This window comes from Rattus rattus, chromosome 12 (assembly GCF_011064425.1).
Source record: "Rattus rattus isolate New Zealand chromosome 12, Rrattus_CSIRO_v1, whole genome shotgun sequence".
NCBI classification, from domain to species: domain Eukaryota; kingdom Metazoa; phylum Chordata; class Mammalia; order Rodentia; family Muridae; genus Rattus; species Rattus rattus.
Genome location: NC_046165.1, coordinates 67,221,116 through 67,243,633, shown reverse-complemented (window position 1 = coordinate 67,243,633; position 22,518 = coordinate 67,221,116). Strand labels below are relative to the sequence as shown.

Below are 22,518 nucleotides of genomic sequence, written 5' to 3'. Positions count from 1 at the left end.
CACAATGAAATGTGTTCTACTCCAATACAGCATCTTATACATGGAGGAAATGTGCTTGCAGAGTGCACAGAGAACCTGTGAGCAACAGAAGTGCCACAGGTTATCACTAACTACCAGAAGCCAGACCCTCGTCCTTGTAGACCTTAAAACGAACTCTGTGAACGCCTTCTTTCGACACAGGCAGCCTCCTAGATGCAAGGCAGTGAGCTCCATTGCTTAGGCCACAATGTCAGAGAAGGGCCAGGAAACAGAATGCATTGTGATTTTCATCTCCTTTTCAAGACAGAGAATGCCTTGTAGTTCTTTATGTTATAGTTTCTTTCACTTTGGGGGTCAGGCCGACTCACCTGAGCCTTGGCATGCTAAGGCAAGTGCTCTAGCTCTGAGCCACCCACTATGCTTTTTACATTCTGCTAAAAACACACCAATTCATGCTCTCATCTGGCTTGAGAAAATGTACCTGAAGCATTCAAACCATTAATAATAGTTAATATGTCAGACACGTAGGGCAGGATAAGCTTTGAGACAGTATTTATCAAATAAGCTCCAATGGTTGAGGAGGAGGAAGAACTAAAGGAAAATTACTGAGGTGTCTACCTCCAGACTCTTTTCTAATATCTGTAAGGTGAAAGAAGAATTAAAAGAGAAGGGACTTTTACCTCAGTCCAATACTGCTGCTTGGTTTCTGTGTCCATATGTGCAAAACCTCCCAAGACCAGAGCCTTCATTAGTGTCCTCTGCACTGGGCTGGACAGGAAATTAAGAGGTGGGCTTCGGCTTGCAAACTGCTTCGCTAGGTTCCACCAGTTTTCACACTGAATTACTAAGTTTGCCCTTCAGGTAGAAATAATAAAACATAAGTTATATTATGTTCATAACATATATATCTACTAAGAAAATAAAAACTGGACAGGGTCAGAGAGATGGCTTGATGGTTAAAAGTGACTACTACCAAGGACCTGGGCTCAGTTCTTAGCACCCACATGGCAGTTCACAACCACATATAACTCCAGTTTCTGGGGATCAGTTTTCACTCCAGGCATTTGTAGACACACGGTGCATGTGAATTCATGCAGGCAACTCACATGATTAAAGGGGTGGAGGGTACATGGCATCTAATTTTAAAATGTGCCGAGGCAAGGCCTGGCTGTTACTCAGGTTGACCACACTTGCAATCTTCCTTCCTCAGCCTCCTCAGTACCCAGAATATGGGTATGACTGGATGTAATTTTTAAATTTGTCTGGGTGTAGATATGTGAGTCTGTGTATGACACATGCATAGGTGTCTGTAGCAGCCAGAAAACAGTTCCAGATCCTCTGTTACAGAGAGCTGTGAGCCACTCAGTGTAGAGTCTGGGAAACAAACATCGGTCCTCTGGAAGAGGATCAGAAGCTCTTAACTGCTGAGCTCCCTCTTCCGCCCCCCTCTGAATGTAAATTCTAAAGAACAGTAGCACAATATGGACTCTTGAATTACACTGGTTTTCATTTAAACCCAGTAATTGCTCAAGAACACATTTTTTAACCTAATCCCTTTTCATCATCAATTTTCTGAGTGTAAAATGAGAATGTCTGTATAGCCATTTCTCTGTGGAAGGTAGGTAGGAGAGGATCAGGGAACTTCTGAGACCAAGGAAGCCCATGTCCCAGGTTCTCTGACTGGTGATCAGTTGCTGACTAGCTGTGGCTGCAGTGACAAACATTTATGAGCAGCCACTTACTGCGGCAGAGGGACTGCTTTTGGTGATGCAGCTAGCTGTGCTCTAAGTCACTCCTTACCCACACTCTAACACTCACGGCTTCAGCACACTAGGCTCATCCCTTAGTCTGCTGCTCAACTCTCTATCTGAGATAGGCAGAATCAGATTCCCCAGGGAAAACATGGGACAAACAAGGAGTTAGAATATCCCTGAATCTCATGCTCAGTGAGATCTTTAACAACAATAAAATTCCTATGCAATAAGAAAAATTAAAATACACCTACAATTTACTATAGAAAGCAGTAAAAGTTTTACTTTGCAACATCAGTTTAAGCATCAGTTGTTCTCACCAATAAATGGGAGATCACTGAGCCAGGCATGGTAGCACATGCCTTTAATGTCAGCACTTCGGAGGCAGAGGTAGGCAGATCTCTGAGTTGAAACCACATTGGTCTATAGAGTGAGTTCCAGGATTGCCAAGGGTACAGCCTCTGAAGGGGAGGGGGTTGAGGGGGCAGGGGCGTGTATGGGTTGTACACTGAAATATATCTAATGAGAATATCATACATCAAAGTGGGTTTTTAAAAGATTATTATTTTATGTGTATGAGTGTGTTCTGCCTGGTGGCCAAAGATGCCCAAAGGTGGCATCAGATCTTTTGGAACCAGAGTCCCATACAGTTGTAAGCTACAGTTGTGCTAGGGATCAAATCAGGGTCCTCTAGAAAAGAAGCCAGTGTTCTTTTTGTTGTTGTTTTGTTTGTTGAGACAGGGTTTCTCTGGGTAGTCTTGGATGTCCTGGAACTCAGACTGCAACCAGGCTGGCCTTGAACTCATAGAAATCTGCCTGCCTCTGCCTTCTGGAATGCTGGGATTAAAAGTATGCAACACTACCACCCATCTTAGCCAGTGTGTGTAAGCTTTGAGGAATCTTTCCAGTTCCTGAGAGTGTTTTTAAAGCAGGTTTTCTAATGCCAACAGCCAGTGCAATTGTCCATCAAAAAAACAACAAGCTGCCATAGGCGTTTGTAACAGCCCTGGAAGAGGTTTTAAATTACTGCTCTGAAAATAGTGCTTTAAATGGGCTTAGATATTGTAACCATTTGCCAGTCACTAAAGAGAAAACTGAAGTCCCTGCTCCTCCCCACTCCTTACCTTTCCCTTCTTTCTACCAAAGTGACAAGGAGCTGAACAGTATCATTCGCGAGGTCCTGCTCACTACTCCACACTGACAGATTGCTGATGACCTTTTGTAAGAGGTAGCCGATAATCCACTGGGAACCCTCTGTATCCGCTCCAAATGCTGTGCTCAATGGCAAACTTATCTTAAGAGAAAAGGTGAGAATTTCTAAAGTCAAAAAGACCAGCTAAAAAAAAAATAATCCACAGAAAATCAACAAGGAAATTAACATCGAAGCCTGAAGTTCTCATTTCACATTAGTTTTATCATTTTTCTTTGTTGAATCGAAAAGAGAATTCACCCATGTTTTTCAACTAATGTTTTCTGTCAGTTTTAATCTCATAGTAATTAACAAACTGAAAAGTGACATATTTAAATTAATAGCCATGTAAATCTCAAAGACAACATAAAACCATACTAATGTAATGGTAAAGTATCTTAATACTGGCTGAAATCAATAGAACCAAATGCCATACTCTAAAACAGTAAAGCAACAGCATTCAAGTCCCTTATATTTCTTCTGTGAACATTCTTTTCATTTTGTTATATCAGAGTTGTCTCTCTCTAATCAGTTCCCCCTTCCTCCTCTTCCTCCTCCTCTCCTTCCTCCTCCTCTTCTTTCTCTATTTTTCTTTTAAGACAAAGTTTCTCTGTATAGCTATGGCTGCCCTGGAACTCAAAGATCTACTTAACTCTGTCTCCTGAGTGCTAGGACTAAAGGCTGTGTCACCAAACCCAGCTAACAGCTTTGTTTTCACCAGACAGACAGACAGACAGACAGACAGACAGACAGACAGAATCATCCTACCTCTAAACTTGCCATCATCATAAACCCAAAAAGACTTACTGGTTTTATGTCCTCACCTGATCATACAGTTTTTCATCTACCAGGAGGTAAGTCTTGGCCCAGCGTTTTAGAAACCAAACAATATCTTTGCCCATTTGAGGGCTTAGTAGATGAGTGAGATCTGCTCTTATTGCTCGAGATTCAACTTCTGAGACTCTTAGCACAGCAGACAACAGCCTGTGGGGAGAAAACAGAAGTTGCTAACCCTATTTTTTTCACCTATAAAAAAATCCTTTTTGTTTCTTTATACCAGGCTATGTGCAAGCATTTCCTCAATAGGGTTGTAGATAAAGTCCCCACATCATTTCTGATCTTCCAGAGTCAAGGCAAAGGAGGGGAGAAGCACCCTCTGCTCAGGCTGGAACTGCAGATGTAAATCTCACCATCACTATCTAAAGCGTAGTTCCCAATTCAAAATGGGGAAACACATAAAATTAAATATTCAGAGTATAAGCCAAAGTTTTCATCACTCCACCAGTAGACAGTTTATATTTTTGTGTCACAAAAGACGAGTCCTGTTACACTTTAAGATCTGAGAACTGACTTATTAGAATGTTGTAAGTATTGAGCTTTGTCTCTGAATCCCATGGTCCTGCATATTATCTCATCATCTTGATTCTTAATAGCATCTTAAAATAAAAATCGTCCTAGAATTATTACCTACCTCAGTAGGTAATAACATATGGCTGATTCCCATGTAATGGGAATAGGAAAGGGACATACCAGAAATTATATAATTTTAACTTGACTTTAGTCAAAAAATCAGGAAGCATAGGTGGTAATAAATATCAGTGCCCAGACTAGGGCTCTAATCACTATGGTCTGGCTTCTGCTTATTCCTTGCTGTCCTCAGAAGGCTGAAATTCCTGTGTAATCAAACTAGATGGATGTGTGCATTCTTATTGACCTGACCTGTCAAGAACTACTTGATGCTGCTGACCACCCTGCCCCTTTGAAGGAGCTCCCTCCATGGTTGCCCTGGGCTCACTTCCTATTTCCCCACTGGTCTGCTTACTATTTCCCAGTCTTTATGGAAGACTCTTCTCTGGATTTTCTTTAATCAGAAGTGTCCGTCTAATGGCCCTTGTACCCCACTGACACACACACACTATCTACACGATCAGCATGAACCAGCGCTCAAGCTTTCTAAATTTCAGAGTTTATGTGAGCAATAACAGAAATCCCAATAACCTCACACTCATCAGTGATGATGTAATAAAATTTTCCTGTAATACTAAATTATTTTAAATACCACAGAACTCAAAAAGGTCAACAAGCTGAAGGGCCCAAGTGAGGATGCCTCAGTCCCACTTGGAAGAGAGAAAAAAGCAACCACCAGAGGGGGAGGGAGGGAGAGACCTGGGAGGGAAGAGTGAATCTGGTATAGGGTGGGGGAAAAGAACCGAAGCCCCGAGGGCCAGCAGAAAGAATGGAAACAGGAAACCTCAGGAGGTAGGAGGTTGGGAGGACTTTCCAAAGGGAGGAACCTTAGACCAAATGGCCTACAGTGGAGAACCCACCTCCATAGAAAGACAGGGCATCAAGTGAGAGATGGGGTTGCTATCCCACAGTCAAAACTCTGACCCATAATTGTTCCTGTCTGAAAGAATTGCAGGGATGAAAATGGAGAAGAGCCTGAGGAAAAGAAAGTTCAGTGACAGGCCCAAAGTGGGATCCAGCTCAAGGGGAGGCCACAAGGCCTGATACTATTCTATTACTGAGGCTATGGAGCGCTCACCAAAAGGGACCTATCATGGCTGCCCTCTGAAAGACCCAACAAGCAACTGAGTCAGATGCAGATCTGTGCACCCAACCAATGAACAGAAGCTGCTGACCCCTATGGTTAAATCAGGGAAAAGCAGGACGAAGCCGAGGAGGGCAACCCTTTAAGAGAACCAGCAGTCTCAATTAACCTGGACTCCAGAGATCTCTCAGACACTGGAACACCAACCAGGCAGCTACAGCAGCTGAGATGAGGCCCCCAACACATATACAGCAGAGGACTCCCGGGTCTGGGTTCAGTTAGAGAAGATGCACCTAACCCTCAAGGGACTGGAGGCCCCAGGAGATGTGGTGGGGTGGAGACATCCTTGTGGAGACAGGAGGGATGGGGAGGAGGTATGGGATGTGGAACAGTTGGAGGGTGAACCAGGAGGGGAATAAAATCTGGAATGTAATAAATAAATAAACGAATGAATGAATGAATGAATGATGAATGAATGAAAGAAAGCAAGCCTAAGAGAATTTGAAATAAGATGGTTATATTGGTACTTTTAAAAGTAAGCGCTGCAATTCAATATTTATGGTGTTGACAACTACTACCATTTATTTAAAACAAACTTCCTTTATACGAACTTTACTCCCCAAAGAACGTTATTTATCAATGGCACTATTTTCTATAATACGAACATCTATATATTATACTTTTCACGTATTTTCAATGATCATGAAACTTTAGAAATTAAAGGTCTTCTGCATTGACTTACTATTGTTATATTTAACAGCATGCTATAGAACAAAATGTAATATAAATTTAAATTACAAACCAATTTATCCCAGTGTTAGGGTTCTAACCTAGAAGCTTATACACGCTATGCAAAGTGGTCTACCACTAAGTCACATTGTCAGCCCAATTTTGTGCATTTTGGGAAATACGAAACAGTTTTATATCTCCTACTTGGTTTATAAACTTGTGAATACTACTCATTGCCAGAATGAACCAAAGTGCAGCAAAAGTTGATTTCTTTCTCAAAAGATATAAGTACTGGAGAAAAAAAACCAAAAAACAAAAAACTTGTTCCCATTAAAAAAACAGAAATTATTTTTCAAACACTAAGGTCTGTTATTTGAATTACTTAAGTTGTATGACAAAATTCAAGAGCAAGTCATTTCATCTGGCCAAGCTGGGCCCCTTCCAGTGCTGTTTGATGCAATGGACTGTATTGTTGGCTACCTTGCCACCAACAGCAGGTGTCTCGTACTGACTGCCCTTCTCTTGGTAGTCTTTGGGCACCATACGTGCCAGTCCAAATAAGCTGGTCCCTGGGAACCCTCCTTCCTTCCTTATCTATCTCCCTTCTCTATACTATGCCAGGAAATCAGCAGTACCTGGAGGACTCTCAGAAATGCCTCTCAAACCCATGGGCCAGTTTCCAAATTCTCCCTAAGACTGAAGGCCCAACTTGGCCTGTCTGTTAACTCCACCTTCCACAAAACTCTATGAACAGCTCACTTCCCTCCTGCAAATCCTGCTGGTGAACCCAACAGACCTCTCTCCTGCCACTTTAACCTCGCTTCTCCTATGATGAGAGTGCCTCTCCAACCCACAATGCCTTCCTTCCTCTCATCTTTCAAGTAGCCATCTGCCCAGTAGTCTGCCCGTAGATCAGGTTAAGTAAGACTCCTAAAACACTCTGCTAGCAGTCCTAGGTGCCCCATCCTTAAATACCATCAAAAGGTTGAGTTGAAGAAATAACTGAGCCAAGTACTTTTTAGTTGTTAATATTTCTTGATCAATACCCCAGTCACGTTATTCTGTCAAATACTTTATATTCCAGCAGTGCTCGGCTTCCCAAATCAGTCTGGCACTCCATTGCGTGCTAACTGTAATAAACCAAGAGTCAGCACGATGAGTCAGGCCTTAGCCTCACACCTTCTGCTGTAGGCTAGTCTGGATATGCCAATAACGCTGTGCTAACCATGACTAGACTCACAGGCAGTTTCCCCACTCATTACACTGACAATCAGAGTGGGAATCAGGGAAGCTCTGTATGTGTCACTTACTCCCCTGTTCAGGACGTACAGCAGCACCACAATTTTCCTCAGTGCAAAGACGTCTCACAACACCCGAAGGTTAACTTTTCTTCCTACTTATTTCTACAATTCCATCTCCTTTAAAAATCTATTTCTCTCAGCTTGGTTCGCAGTGGCTTTCTGGCCGTAGCTGCTTGACCATGCCGGGGATGGCTAGGGGCTTTACATTAGTTATTTTATTTCTGTTCTAGCTGGGATGTTCTTCCTCTGGGCACATTCAAGACTCTCTTATCAACAACCTCAGTCCTTGCTCAGGAATCATTTAGTGACGTTTATGTGAATCCTACTACTTAAGACTGCAAGAACCCCTGCAGGAGTCTGTTTCGGGCGCCCTGCCCTAGTTGGCTCCTCTCCCACAGCACTTCTTGCCTTCTAACACTTCCATCACTTGTTGACCGGCTCTCCCTTTACAAGAACCCTAACCAGGGGTAGAAATTAATTTTCTTCAAGAGATAGGAACTACATTTTTAATGAACCAAAGGTTGGTCTCCCATATATCAAATCATTTCACAATAACTCTTTAGATAAAAACAACAACAAAAACATAGTTATTCTAACACTCCATAGTCTGTGCTCTCAAATAGGAAAATGATTTGCTCCCACACTGATATAAGGGAAATGGTAAGACAACACACCTATGGCACAGCTTGAAAATAAAGAGTCCTAGAAATAACATTCACCAGGATACAAACCAAAGCAAAAGTCACAAAATCTAATCACAACAGGAACCTCAAAAGAAAGAAACTTTTGCTTATATTTATGGCAAACAAAAGATTATACCAATAAAGGAAATAAAGTCCCAAACAATTCCTTGGTATCAGCTTATTATTTGATCTTAAAACAACAACAGAACAACAACAAAAACCCCCATATCTTCTGTTATAGAGGCTACATCTTCTCTTAGGTTTGCATTGAAAAAACAAAGTGGAATGAAACCTTGAGTAACTGACAAGCCAAGGCTATCACCATTTCTACTATCCCTAGGCAACTGAGACTCAAAGACAATGAGATAAAACTTAAAACCATTTTCAAATCAATTTTTAAGAATACAATTAATTCAGATTTACCCCCTCTTAGATTTACAATTAAGAATTAATAAAAACATTGCCTTTACTAACAGGAAGATGAATAATGAGTCCTCTCAGAGGCAGTCTTGCTGTCTTGTAATTACTGTTGACAGGGCTCTCAAGTCTCACGTTTAACTATTTCTATAATAATGAGCTTTCCTTAAGAAGCCGCTGACACATGGTTCCCACTTTCATAAGCAATACATTTTGTTAAGGCTCACCTGGCTTCTAAAACCTGTTTTTTCCTCATGAAGGATTCCTGTACATACATCATTACTGCTTACTGATGGACAAACACTAAATTCTTAATAAGTTACAGTTAATGCTGTTTCCAAGTCTCGCATTCAGATTCACTTTACGTTTGTTCTGGTCAGTACTGGATAGCCCTGCCAACTCCTGCTAGCGTGCCCTTGCCACCCTTGTGTTTCCAGGTTTCCCTAAGTTCTTGTTTCTTTCATGTATCCAATTCACAGCACAGCGCCTACCCCTCCAGTCATCTACCCAGCAACTCAGAGTTTATGAGACAATAAATTACAAGAGCGCAGCTATAGAGTTCATATTACCTAATCACAGAATCTGTTCTGCTGTACCCTGGGATGGAAGAAGCCTTTTCTCCTGGAGATCCCAAAATTTGAAGTGTTGTATTAATGTCAACTTCAGATGAATGCTTAATGGAATATTCCATTATTTCTGGAGGTATTAGCGGAGTCTCTCCCTGAGTATCATCAGCTAAGAGGTAGCCTTCAGTTTAAAAAAAATTAAAAATGAACACTTAACAAATCTATTTACCAAATTGCACTATAAATGCTTTCAGTTTTGATTTATATACATCACATAAGTTGATGTAAAAGTAAATTATAATGTTAACCTATTAATTTCAAGATGAGGTGTAGCAACTGTCAATTAGATAACTAAAACCCTCAAAAATACAGCAAAGGATCAAGGACAGATGGTTTAGTCATCAATCTCATAATGCATGGTAACAGGTAGGCTTTGGAAACTTGAGTAATTTATTCTGTTAAGTTAATGGGAATTCTGCTATTACATCAGGAATTTATCCATATACAACTTTTAAAAGTCAAGTGTTTTTTGTTTTGTTTTTTTCCTTGATTACAATATAGAATCACTAATAGGGTCAGTGGTCAAGGAAAAGAGACCCTAAAAGTCAGACTGCCTAAACGTGCATTCTGGCCCCAAAACTTGACTGCAGTGTGCCACGCCTCACACTTACGACTTCTTCATCCGTTAGCTGGGAGCGATGATGGTGATGGTGATGATGATGGTTAACATCATGGAACAGAGCTAATTCAAGGGGCTACTATGTGATCCAAAGCAAACACTTGGCATATAACATGATAGCCAGGGGTTTTTAAAAATATGTCTATTGCTCTATGTCAAACAGCATCTGCATCCAAGTCATTTAGCACTATATATGAAATATACATACAAATAATGTTGTTGATGTTTGAGACGGGGTCTCACTAGGTAGCCCAAGCTAGCCTCAAAACCTCAACCCTTCTACCTCAGCTTTCCTTTGGGCTGAAATTACAAGGACATGCCACCACACCCGGCTCCAAACTATTCTTTTTTAATAGATGAGGCTCCTTCTAGGTTTACATGGTTTCACCAGCAACTATATGAGGAGGGAAAAGCAGCTGACCTGTAACTAAAATAAGCCAGTGAATATCTTCATAGAGATCATCAAGCATTTTGTTGTCAATGGTGCTTGATCCAGGCGAAGCAAGTAATTGTTGCTGATGCCGTTGTAACTGGCCATGGAGTCTTGTTACTCTTTCTTCTAATAAACTAAAAGAGGAAAAAAAAAAAAAACAATGGCTCAATCAAGTGCAGGGTGTGAAGGTCTAGGACAACTTCCATATAACTAAACAACATAAACTAAGATATTAGCACAAAATACATATATTTAAAGATATTATAGTACACAGCTATTCTCAAGAGCACTAGAAGAAACAATGTATATTTTATGACAGAATTAAAATACCACTTTATAAACAAGCAAGGTTTATATGACAGGCATTTGAAACTGGTTATTCCAAGTCATTTCTCATGCCTTGCTTTCCACAATTCCTGTAGTCTATAATGTAGTGCCTAGGCTCCCACTGTATAAGACCAATGAATTCAATCATAACATGCTTCTATCCACTGGGTCCAGTGTACTGGGAAGGGGTGGGGGTGTTCAAAGCTCTCCAGGGAACTGTGAGCAGAGAGCACTTCTCCAAGGGGTTCCTGGACTATGTGTACCTTGTCAGAAGAGGCATACAGTGTTCGGCAGCAATTCTTCCTAGCATTCCTACACTGGCTAGTTGATCAGAAAACTGATCTCGGTCATCTTCTTGGAGTTCACTTATTTCTTCTTCCTCACGAGAGGCCACACCATTGGCAGTCTATTTGGTGAAAGGAGGAGAAACAACAAGGAAATACAGCATCATGTTCCATAAGGCATGTGTGTCTGTGACCCTGTCAAATGGCTTCAGGAAGACGTGGACAGAGCCAACCTACAAGTATAACTTTCTAGGACTCCTTTCCAACCTTGCTAGCAGCCCTGGTAGCCATCAAAAGGGTGAGAATAGCACTGAAGAGAAGGAAGAAATGAAATGCTTCTCTGTGCACATGCTAACAGCTAGCCGCATATCTATAGCCTACCTCTTATACTGAGGACTGTCACTTGTCATGAAAACAATCTAGCATCTTACAATTCCCTAGTTCTTTAAATATAGGATATAATTTAATATAGGATGTTACCTGGCAAGACAGAAGTGGCTAACTGGAAACTTGAAGGAGGAGGTAATTTGTGGTCAATGAAAATTAACAGAGACCCACAACTGGCAGTATGCAGAGAATGAGAGACTGTGAACCACTCAATCCTAAATGAAAGTCTTCACCAACCCCTGCGCCCTGCCGAGGCTCAGTTATCTATGCAGAAGAGGAGGCGGTTACAGGAGCTTGAGGGATGGATAGCTCCAAGTGAACAGAGTACTCTAGACACAACAGAACTGATGCACACATCAACTCACAGACTGGTAGAATGCACAAGACCAGCACAAGGTCAAGCCAGACAAGGTCCAAGCAATGAGACTGGACACATGATACTATCCCTGACCCTGACCAAAATGCTAGTTGCAATGTATTCACTAGCAAAAGGAATCCTTTTCTCCAACGGAGTGTCACTGGGTATATCAACCACACTCTAGGACAAGCCCCACAAAATAAACTCCATGATTTTTCTTGTCCTTTTTTTTTTGGGGGGGGGGGACTCCTTGTTTTTTCTTGTTGTTGTTGGTTATCTTATAGGTCTTAGGATTGTTTTGATTTTGACCTTCATTATTGTGGGTTGCATTTGGTTTTTGGCTTTGTTTGGAGACAGAGGAAAAGAAAGAATGAGCATAAAACTGAGCAGATGAGGAAGTCAGAGGATATGGTATTAGTAGTTGGGAGTGAGATGAACATGATCCAAATATATTCTATGAAAAACACTTTGCAAATAGATAAATCAATCAATCTTTAAAAAAGTAATACATACTCTATGCCACATAACATATAATAAAACCCCTTAAAGTTAAAAAGAAGAAAAGGCAGTGATTGTAATTAACAGCCCACACATGAAAACTGGTATATAGATAAAAAGAGCCACATTTTTCTCAGCAAATCTTTGAGGGAACCTATCCCGAATTTCTAGTATTTTATGCTGTCCAATATGATCAAATAGAACCTATAGTAATTGTTCATTCCACCTTGCTTAAAACTTACCAAATTCCTTGTGCCATCTGGAGCAGCAAGGTGACACTGAATATAGGAGTTGAACACCTGAACTGCGTGCTGCGTGAAAAACCCTTTATGGAAATGCTTGTCATCTTGGACCAAAGTTAGCCAGGACTCCAGCAACTTATCATATGCTTCCATGTACACCATGTCGTCCTTATCAAGCTATAAGAAAGAGGCTTCATTAGACAAGGATCAAGGGAGATAAAATGGGCATTGGAAGAGGTATACAGCTATGTACAAAGGCAATTTTAACAATGCTTTTAAGAGAAAAGTATTTCCAATTATTAAGCATTTATTAAACCTTCTAAAATTTCCCTAATTTCAAAAGAAACAATTCTTGGCAACATGGAATTTATGTTTATTTTAAAAGACTGTTTAGTGCTTTGTGGAAAGTACATTTTTAAATAAAAGTAGTATTAGACTTTTGAAAAGCTAAAAAATAGACTATATAACATTATAATGTAAGTATAATTCTTATACATTTGTTTTTCTTGTACTGGGATAAAATCTGAGACCTCGCATATGCTAGGTAAGTACTCTATCACTGGGCCACAAACTCCAAGTCCAACATTTTCAAGTAACTTTTAAAATTAGTAAAAGAGCAAACTGACCTAATCAGATAGCTAATTGTTACAGATATTACTTAACAAAAAGTAGTTTATTTTAATAAAAAAGGACAGCTAATTTCATATAGTAAGAAATGATATACTCAAGAAACATAATAGCCACTGACTCTACTCATAACATTAGAAAATATAGAGTAGTCAAGTAGCTTAAGAATGTAAATATGAATAACTGTTTCTTGTCATCAGGTAAGGTTTTTCCTATAAAGGAGGATATGTGACATACTTTAAAAAAGAAAGAAAGAAAAAGAGTGACCAGGTAAAAAAGCAAGAGGAAGCCATGCCTCTCCTCACCCAGCTGAGTCTCTCACCCCCATCTGCTGGGAAGGAAGGAAGGAAGGAAGGAAGGAAGGAAGGAAGGAAGGAAGGAAGGAAGGAAGGAAGGAAAGAAAGAAAGAAAGAAACCAATCAATCACTGTACTTAAAAAGCTGCAAAGAGCAGGAATTTGGATGTGCTGAAACCACAGGAAAGAATGCAACTGAGAAGATCCGGCCCTCACACAGAGAAAGACGAAAGGCAAGGAACTATCCAGATGGCCTCAGGAGTATGGAGATCAAGTTTCCTCTTAACTGTATCAAGAAACTACTATAGGAGCTGCAGAGATGGCTCAGCGGTTAAGAGCCCTGACTATGCTTCCAGAGGTCTTGAGTTCAATTCCCAGCAACCACATGGTGGCTCACAACCATCTGTAATGGGATCCGATGCCCTCTTCTGGTTATCTGAAGATGGCTACTGTGTACTCACGTACATTAAATAAATAAATCTTAAAAGAATAAAGTAGCTGTAATGTTCATGACAGTATGTTCAACAAAAGCACACAACACAGGTTTTTTTGTTTTTTTTGTTTGATTTTTAAAGAAAACCATACTGCCTGTACTGTGCAATATGACTGTGGCTCAGGTGAATATGATCAAAGTATGTTACATACACATGTGAAAATTTTTCTTTACAGTTAATATACACTGTTTTTTAAAAAGTCAAGAAAATAAAAAACACAGATGAAAATCAAAATATGTTGGTTATAAAGAATGGGAAAGAAAGCTCTGTTCCTTCTATAATTTCCTTAAATCCGCATAGCTAATCGTTGGAATCCTGAGGTGACTAGGATGCTTTCTTCCCACAGAAGCATCTGTGGCTTGTTTATATACTTAACAAGGCGTGTGCTTTGCAGACATCATTTGTCAAGTCTTAACAGTTTATCTTGCCAAAATAAACAGACTGGTAACATATCTAACAGGATTTAGGAGTAGCATCCTCTGATCTAGTCTCAAAAAGAAAAACACAGGACATTTTAAAGACCTACTTTCATTTTTCTAAGTACATATTTAAGACATGAATCAAAATGTAAAAAGCCCCTTTTAAAAAGTTAAAAGCCTTACATTCGTAATTAAAGGAGTTCTCCATAATGCCTCCGGTAAACCCTGATATTAGAATGCTCTCAACTAGAACACACACACAAGACCTTGCACACTGAATGGTGACTTAAAGTAAAGACTGAGCTTCTTGGGAAAAACAAACCTCTGGTTCCCTCTGTGCACATAAAGTAACTCATCAGGCAAGTGTGAGAAATGTGGTTGATGACAATTGGCAACTGATCTTCCAGTCTAATCCCAGAGACGTGAAACCTAAGCTGGTGCTTTTTCATAACACCTTGGCTCTGCTCCATGGCCACGCGGGCCCAGATCCAACAGGCTGCTGGCAGCATGTGGACAGATGACTAAGGAGACCAATCTAGACACTATGTGCTCATGCTCTGAGCACTGTCAGGCCTAGTGCCACAAGGGCTTTGCAGAGGGGCTTAGAGCTTATGGGACCTACTTGACCCCACTTCACTGCATTTGAATATGGAGAGGGGAGTGATTAGCAGCACTTCTGTCTCGGCCTATAACTAGCCTGACGATGTAGAGAAGTGTGACGATGAGGAGCTTCAGACAGGAAAAAGGGGACAGTTAAACTTTAATAATTCTGAGTATATAATCCCCCAAATAGTGAAATGACAGGAATCTACTCTGGTCCCTGCCTGACAATGAATGTAATTTCAGTGACATCATTCTATAATTCCAAGTACAGGATATTCTGGGAAGGGAAGATTGCAGACACGGTCAGAGTAGTATGCCTCGTCACGGGGGTGCTCACATTTAAATTCCATCATTTGGGAGGCAGGGGCAGAGAGAGAAGGGGGGAGAGGAGAGAGAAAGGAGGAGAGAAGAGGGAAGAAAGGAGAATAGAGGAGAAGGGAAGGGAGAATGGAACGGAAAGGGGTAGGGGGAGAAAGAAAAAAGGAAGGAGGGAAAAAGATGTTATCACCCAGTAGTTTCCATAACCTGGTGTAGAAGAACGAACAGGCGAAGCACACAGAATTTTTACTGTGTCAATACTCTACAGGGTAAGATAAAGGTTATTACGCATTTGTCCAAATCCAAAGCATTTATACCATCAGGAGGTAGGATGTGGTGGCAAACACCTTGAACCTGGCACTTGGGAAGCAAAGACAGAAGCAGGTGGATCTCTGTGAGCTCTAGGCCAGCCTGGTGGACATAGCAAGTTCCAGGACAGTCAAGACTACATAGACACTGTCTAGTGATGATGGTGATGGTGACGGTGATGATGATTATGATGATGATGATGATGACGATGACAAGAACAACTAATCTAGATCATCAGAAATGAGCCCTGTGGCCCCATGGACTCTTGAGTGACAACCATGAATCAACGCAGGTGTAGCAATAACACAGACACCACTCTAATACAGGCTCGATGGGGCAGATGATGATTAGGGAAAAGTGTATGAGATCATTCTGTGTTTTCACTGTGACCCTAGAAATGCATTATTATAGTCTTTACATCGCTACCTACCTATATAAATAGATATTTTGAAAGTGGACAAATATACTAACTTGCTTGTAGTTACAACTGTGCTTATTATCTGCAAACAACTCCAAATCTGTCCCTAATAATGATACCATCCACAACCCGTCCCCTGTGCTTTCCCCCCACAGTGAGCAAATAACCAACGCCAATTCCAGCTCTTCCCATGAAGTCAGAAAGCGCTTTCTTCTCCTTAGAGAGAGGCTCTCGCTATGAAGCCTTGTAGGCTGCACCGGAGCTTGTTATGTAGCTCAGGCTGGCCCAGATTTCACAGACATTTTCTATCCCTCACTCCTGGGGACTAGTACTTGCCCACCTAGGAAACGTTTTCTATTGAATACCAAACGTCAGCTTTGCAAGTAATTTTTAAATTACTTTACGAATAATAACTAATAATCTTTAAGATGTACAGTTACAAGTTTTCTTCCAAATATTCTTCTATAATTATCATTATTTTTGGAAAGAAATATCCTTTCAACATGGAAAGCTTAAGCAATATTCCTGTGTCTCATTTCAGCTTTTCCTACAAGAAAAGAAATGCAAGCATGATGAGTGGACAGGGGCTACAATACCCTCAGTGTGAATCAGAAGGGAGGAGGCCTCTCAGCTAATCACCACAACAAAAGGTCATGCCACACCAAACACCATCATCGCCCAGAGTCAACTGTTGCTGTCTGTTTTCTACTTCAAAGCCCACTTTAAAAAAAAAAAAAAAAAAGTCCCTTTCATGAGATTCTATCTCACTGAGCACAGGGTTTCTCAAATAGGCATTTTCACACAAGAAGGAAGCCAGGAAAGGTAGCACACATCTGTAATGTCAGCACTCAGGGGTAGAGGCAGACAGGAAACACAGAATGAGACCCAGACTCTAAAAAACCCACCCACCACAAAACAAAATGGGGGTGGGAGTCGGGCATCACAAAGAACTGTTAGTCTGATTTTGGCAAGAAGGAAACATACTTAATGAAGTTGAAAAGGTCTCCCAACAGCCTGAGCTTATGCCCACTCAGCCGGTGACCACTGTCTCCCTTCAGATGTATCTTCAGCTTCCTAAGCTGCTTACTTACATACTCAATTTTTCCAGAATTTCCTTAAAGGATTCTTAGTTCTCCATCTCAGTACAACTATGCATTAGCTAGTATCCGGTAGCCAAGAAATCAAAAGATGGCCTATATAAGTAAGAAGATCCAATCTGCTTTGGCTGGATTTGTTTGTGACCTTAAGCTATTAGCTGAACATTCTCCAATATGCATAAGATGATAAAACATGAACATTTAACTGCCTTTTAAGGAAATCCGCTTAGCATTCATGCAAGTCACATGACAGGGACAACCCCCCAACCTCCTACTTGCCCAGGCCTGCCTAATGTGGCTTCCACAGTTAATGCAAAGCTTCAGACAACTTTTCTCTTTCTGTCCTATATAATTGGTAGCCAGTTGCCCTTAAAATTAACTGTTAAAAATAAACAGATAAACTGAGAGAATTAAAAGACATAAACAGCTGTTTTCTTCAATGAAACTTATTAGGTATAGTCTAACTTGGAGCACAGCATGCCTTCTGAGAGAAGCTAAGAAACATCAGCTTCTTTGAAAGTGAATTTAGCTTCTTCTATTCCGACAATTCTGTGCCGAATTGACAGAAAGCCTCATGTGCAAATAAACTTCAAAGGTAAGAATCTCCAAGCCAACAATATTACATATATTCTAGCCAGTCTACTAAATCTAAGAACCCTCTTAGAGGAGCTAAAGGTAGTTATGTGTCTAAACAGATGAACAACATACTAAATCCTGACTCCATCTTACTCAAAAGAGAAAAATCAAGAAACACAAGGAAGCCATGTTACATCAAACTTCGCATCTGAGCCTGAGCCTGTGGAAGGGCTTTTAAGCTGAGACATTTAACTTCAATATGGACTTACATGTTTAGAACAGAAGTGACCATCTTGAGAAGTGCAGATTTCACATGATGTCTGAAGTTCTACTCCTCTAGTGTACAGATTTCCATCACATAAAGCCCTGCCTTCCCTGTTCGTAAACTCTCAACAAATCCTAAGAGCCTAGTTACATAAATACAATCATTCCCAGATCCCTAACACTTCAGAAGCTTTACAAATATAGCCAGACAGAAACTCAGGATTTAACACCAAATTCTAAGAGGTCAATTATTTACAATGATTACTATAGTTATTTATCATAGTAACTGTTACAAATCAACTTGTCAAGGAAATTTTTTTATATTTTCTAAAATTAAAGCTAAAAATTGAAAAGCATCTGAAAAAGTGTACCTACCCACAAAAAGCTTTAGTATTATTACCAGTCTTAATTTGAATATAAATCAGTTTATCAAAATACAATATTAAACAATATATATCACATAATTTCTAAGTCTTAAATAAAAATACTAATAGCATAGATAAAATTTAACTATACATAATTACATCCAACCATGAAGTTATTTAGCAGTACTTGTAAAACACTTTTAAAATAGACTAATCAACACAATTTAACAAAAACATTGAATTTTAATGATCTCAAAATGATAATTTCCAAGACTAATTTAAATTCACAAATTTCAAAGGTCATGTTTCCATACACAGTGCCACTAATATATGTATAAAATGTAGTTTTTACAACAGCTCTAGTCCTCAGTTAAAACAACTGTCTTGAGACAAGCTCTAACGGCAGCACCTTCCGTACGGCAGGCACACAGACGCAGACAGACTTTGGAAGTCACTCACCACTTCTTCCAGTGCAGCACTTCGCCCAAAAGAACAAGTGAGGTGTGTGAGGCAGTTGACAAAGGAGGAGAAGAGCTCACTGGGGATGGCAGTTAAAACATTCCGAGGGAACACAGTTATCAGATTGCTGATAATGCTGGAGATCCCTACAGCTTCAGAATCTTCTATTTCAATTCTACAAGGCAACAAGGATTAATCCATACAAAATAAACTACATTTCCAAACACAAATATTATCACTCACTCACTTCTAAAGGCACGTCTCTGTAGTAATTTCAAATTAAACATACAATTCTACTTCAAATCACAGAACAGGAAAAGCCAAAGTCCTTAGGTTCCCCCCTCTGTATTAAGTCCTAGAAGTTCAGAAGGAAAAGCAGACCTACCCATTGATAGTGCTCAGCAAACCCTCAATGAAGTGTGCGAGATAATCGACCTGGGATCCTTCATCGGGGAAGATGGGTCCATGGAGAGAAGCTAACTGGGCAAGGCACTGCAGAGAATCCTGTGCCATATCTGAATCTTCTCTGATTTTTCGATGTACCTGTTAGAAAGAATTACTAATCCATAAAGACAAATTCTTCTTTTGTAGGGGTCACGTGAGAACCATGTCGAATGAGGTAAGAGAAAAATTCACTGTAGCTGGTCATTTCTGGAAAATTAACTCCAGTTAAACCAAATCTGAAAATCATCCTTCAGTTCAACTGACATCATAGACCATGATTTTAGGCATTTCAGTTAACTTTCAGCTGAGGGCTACCTACATTTTGAAAATTGAACTGTCTCCAGCATATTATGACAAGGAGAGAAAACAGATGCTAGCCAGTCAGACATACTGCTTCTGCTAAAAACAGCAACGACGACAGTCATCTGTATTATGCTAACTATGCCCCGCCACGGCTTCGGCTTCGTGCTAAAGTTAGCAGACAAGTTCAATCCAGTCTATAGATGCTGTCTTAGTGAAAGTAAACAGTTGCACACTCAGAAAACCAACAAATGTGCCTACCTATCACCAGCCCCAGATATCCCCCACTCACCGACAGGGAGCATGTGCTTAATTTCTATGCTGGTCTAACCTGCTTAAACTTCATTTTATATCATACCACCACTGTTAATACTCAATGTTTTTAAAATAAAATTTGCACTTAAATACATAGCTCCATTTAAACATACAACTAGATTTTATTTTAATGATGAAATACTGATACATACCTACTACCTAGTGTTTTATCTAAAGAAAAGGTTCTCAGAGTATTGCTCCTTAACTTCAGTACTACTGAATTTTCAGATAATTGAAGACTTCATTTCTATGATCGGACATTAAAATAGAACAGGAAATGCCAGAAACAAGTTATAAAGTGGCCCTTCACACCCACCCCCATGTACAGTACTAACAGCCATTTGCTACTCCCATAGGCATTTAACTGACACACTCTAACCCTCCTTTCTTTTTTGAACCATTGTTTCAAGCTATGTGTCTTTGACTCTGTCAGTCATTTATGAATTACTTGACACCAGAATGTTTTTGTTTGATTTTTAAAATGCATTCACTGGTACAGAATGAAACACAGTGAACAGAGTAAATCTTTACCCTTACTGATTACACTAACCTTAGCCTCTAGGCTTCTTAAGGTCAAGACAAGAAATTAAAGCCAGTATAATAGATCTAAAAATTATAAATGACTTACAATACATTATACTCTGGTCTAGAACATGGGTAGTCAAGCCACTGACCCATGGACCAAATCTGGGTGGATGCAGAGGTTAAAGCAAGGCTTTTCTCATGTTTATACAATGAGAGAAAGAGAAAAAAAGTCAAAGGAAGATTATACAAAGTCCTTAACTTTAACGACTATCAGCAAAGTTTTACTGGAATACCAGCTTTCCTTGATTATTTTTAATTTAGGATTCTCACAACAATAGAGATTTGAGAATGACCACATTATGTACAAAGCCTAAAATATTTATTGTGGGCCAGCCCTGACAGCACATTGAAAGAGTTTGCTAACCCTTGGTCTGGAACAAAAGTACTTTTGAACCTGTAAACCAATGTATTTTAGACTTTACATAGTAACTTCAAAGTACAACCAACAGAGTCATAAGTACATCTTGGTTGCAGACACTAAAATGAAGCACAATTAAATCTGTGTCTTCATGCTCTGAATCCTAATCAAAAGTTCACTGAGATGCCCAAGACCAGATTCTACCAACACATACAGTGCAAACTGGGACAAGAGAAACGTCACATAGTCTGCTCCACATAGGGGCAGATGTCCATTCATTCCTGGACCAGGATGAAAACACAAAATAATGAATATGCTTAATGAGAGCCAGTGTTTACAATTTAAAATAAAACAACTGTTCTGGGAGCAAGAATTAATTTGTTTCATGAAATAGAGTCCACATAAAACTCATGTCAAACATGTAATTCTTGTGATAGATTCATGGTCTGTCGCATTGCAAAAACATTCTCTAATAATTGAACATGGATTTCAATCTGAACAATATCATACAATTAAAGGGCAGCTCTACCACCTCCGTACAGAAAGGAAGCAAGGGGAGGACCAAGTCTTAATGGACACCCAGGGGGACAAGCAGATAGAGAGGTCATTCACCAAATAAGCACAGAGAAGGCACGAGTTAGCAAGGACAGATTTCTGCTGAGGTGTGCTTAAACATCAGATGCCAGTGTGCCACCCAATGGCAATACCCGGTAAGCATGCAGATTATGAGTCCAGGAGCGTGTGGAGGGTGGGAAAAGCAAAGCAGAGCTAAGAATGCCAATATCCACACAGAGGGCAGCACCAGAGCCACAACCAGGAAAGTACTGTCTGACACAGGAGGAGGAAAAGGAAAACTGACAACTTTGTAAACTTCTAAGGAGAAGAATGCAACCAAAATCATTTAAAATTTCAGATATGGCCAAGAAATTTAAGTATTCACTCCATGCAACCTGTGCAACAGTACATTTATCTAGTGAAATCTAGCATGATAATGATATCTAAGGGAAGGAAAAATTAAACTGAGTAATTCATATAAATGAAGGTAAATTTAGCAAAACTCAGATTGAGTCATGTTTTTTGCAACAAATTAAATTGTTTATAAACTGCTTAAATACAAATAGCTACACTCATAAACTACTAAAATGACAAAGTAGAAAAGGGTTAACTTTTCAATTCAAAGTTATTTGCATGTGGTAGTTCACAGCTGACAGGAGCAGCTGTCTGCGTTGTCTAGACAGCTGTTCGGATCTAGATGTTTGCAGCACGCCAGCTAGTTTTTCACCTTTTCACAAACTGCTGGAGTGGGACCTACTTTTTGTCGAGCAAATACAAAGAACTGAACTTGAACTTGTATCAAAACAATTCCTTTCAGATGCTATGCCCCACAATGTCCTTAAAATCTTATTGCAAGTACCGTTTGATCTTGGTTATGGTTTTAGACTTTTTCCCTCTGGTTTTAAAAAGGAAACTGAATGCTCAGACTGAAGATTTCCATAGGAAACATCGTATGAAGGGCAGAGATGAGACTTAGAGACACAGTGCTAATCAGGCACACATAAGACCCAGGGTACGATCTCCACAACTACAAAGCAAGACACTGTAGTAGAAAATGTGTTTTCTGTATACCTGAGGATAGACAAACATGCTCCAGACATTTTAAAATATATACCACAGCACTGAAATATAAGTGTTTTGGTCACAAAAGGCTCCTTCATATTCAAAACACTTAAAAAGATAGACTATAATGATTCAGATTAGACACAATTGCCTTATTCTCATCTTTTTAATTGGTGTTTACTTAGATTTTATTGATTTTTATTTTTGTACAAATCACTGATCTAACTACACACCTCGTCTGTAACTGAAAATTAGCAACAAACATATACATGTATTTTTTA

At 39.8% G+C, this 22,518-nt stretch overlaps 1 protein-coding gene across 2 annotated transcripts in view; it reads right to left on the bottom strand.

The window, feature by feature from the left end:
- Positions 1-22,518, bottom strand: part of Xpo4 (exportin 4) — an 80,753-nt gene that overhangs the window by 9,976 nt on the left and 48,259 nt on the right. For both annotated transcript variants that reach the window (XM_032917292.1, XM_032917293.1), the window contains 9 exons: positions 19,004-19,161; positions 18,619-18,793; positions 12,375-12,551; positions 10,869-11,011; positions 10,267-10,412; positions 9,170-9,347; positions 3,744-3,903; positions 2,855-3,024; positions 660-834 (listed from right to left, as the gene is read on the bottom strand). In XM_032917292.1, coding sequence (XP_032773183.1) covers positions 660-834; positions 2,855-3,024; positions 3,744-3,903; positions 9,170-9,347; positions 10,267-10,412; positions 10,869-11,011; positions 12,375-12,551; positions 18,619-18,793; positions 19,004-19,161 — 1,482 coding nt within the window. The remainder of the gene's footprint in view (positions 1-659; positions 835-2,854; positions 3,025-3,743; positions 3,904-9,169; positions 9,348-10,266; positions 10,413-10,868; positions 11,012-12,374; positions 12,552-18,618; positions 18,794-19,003; positions 19,162-22,518) is intronic.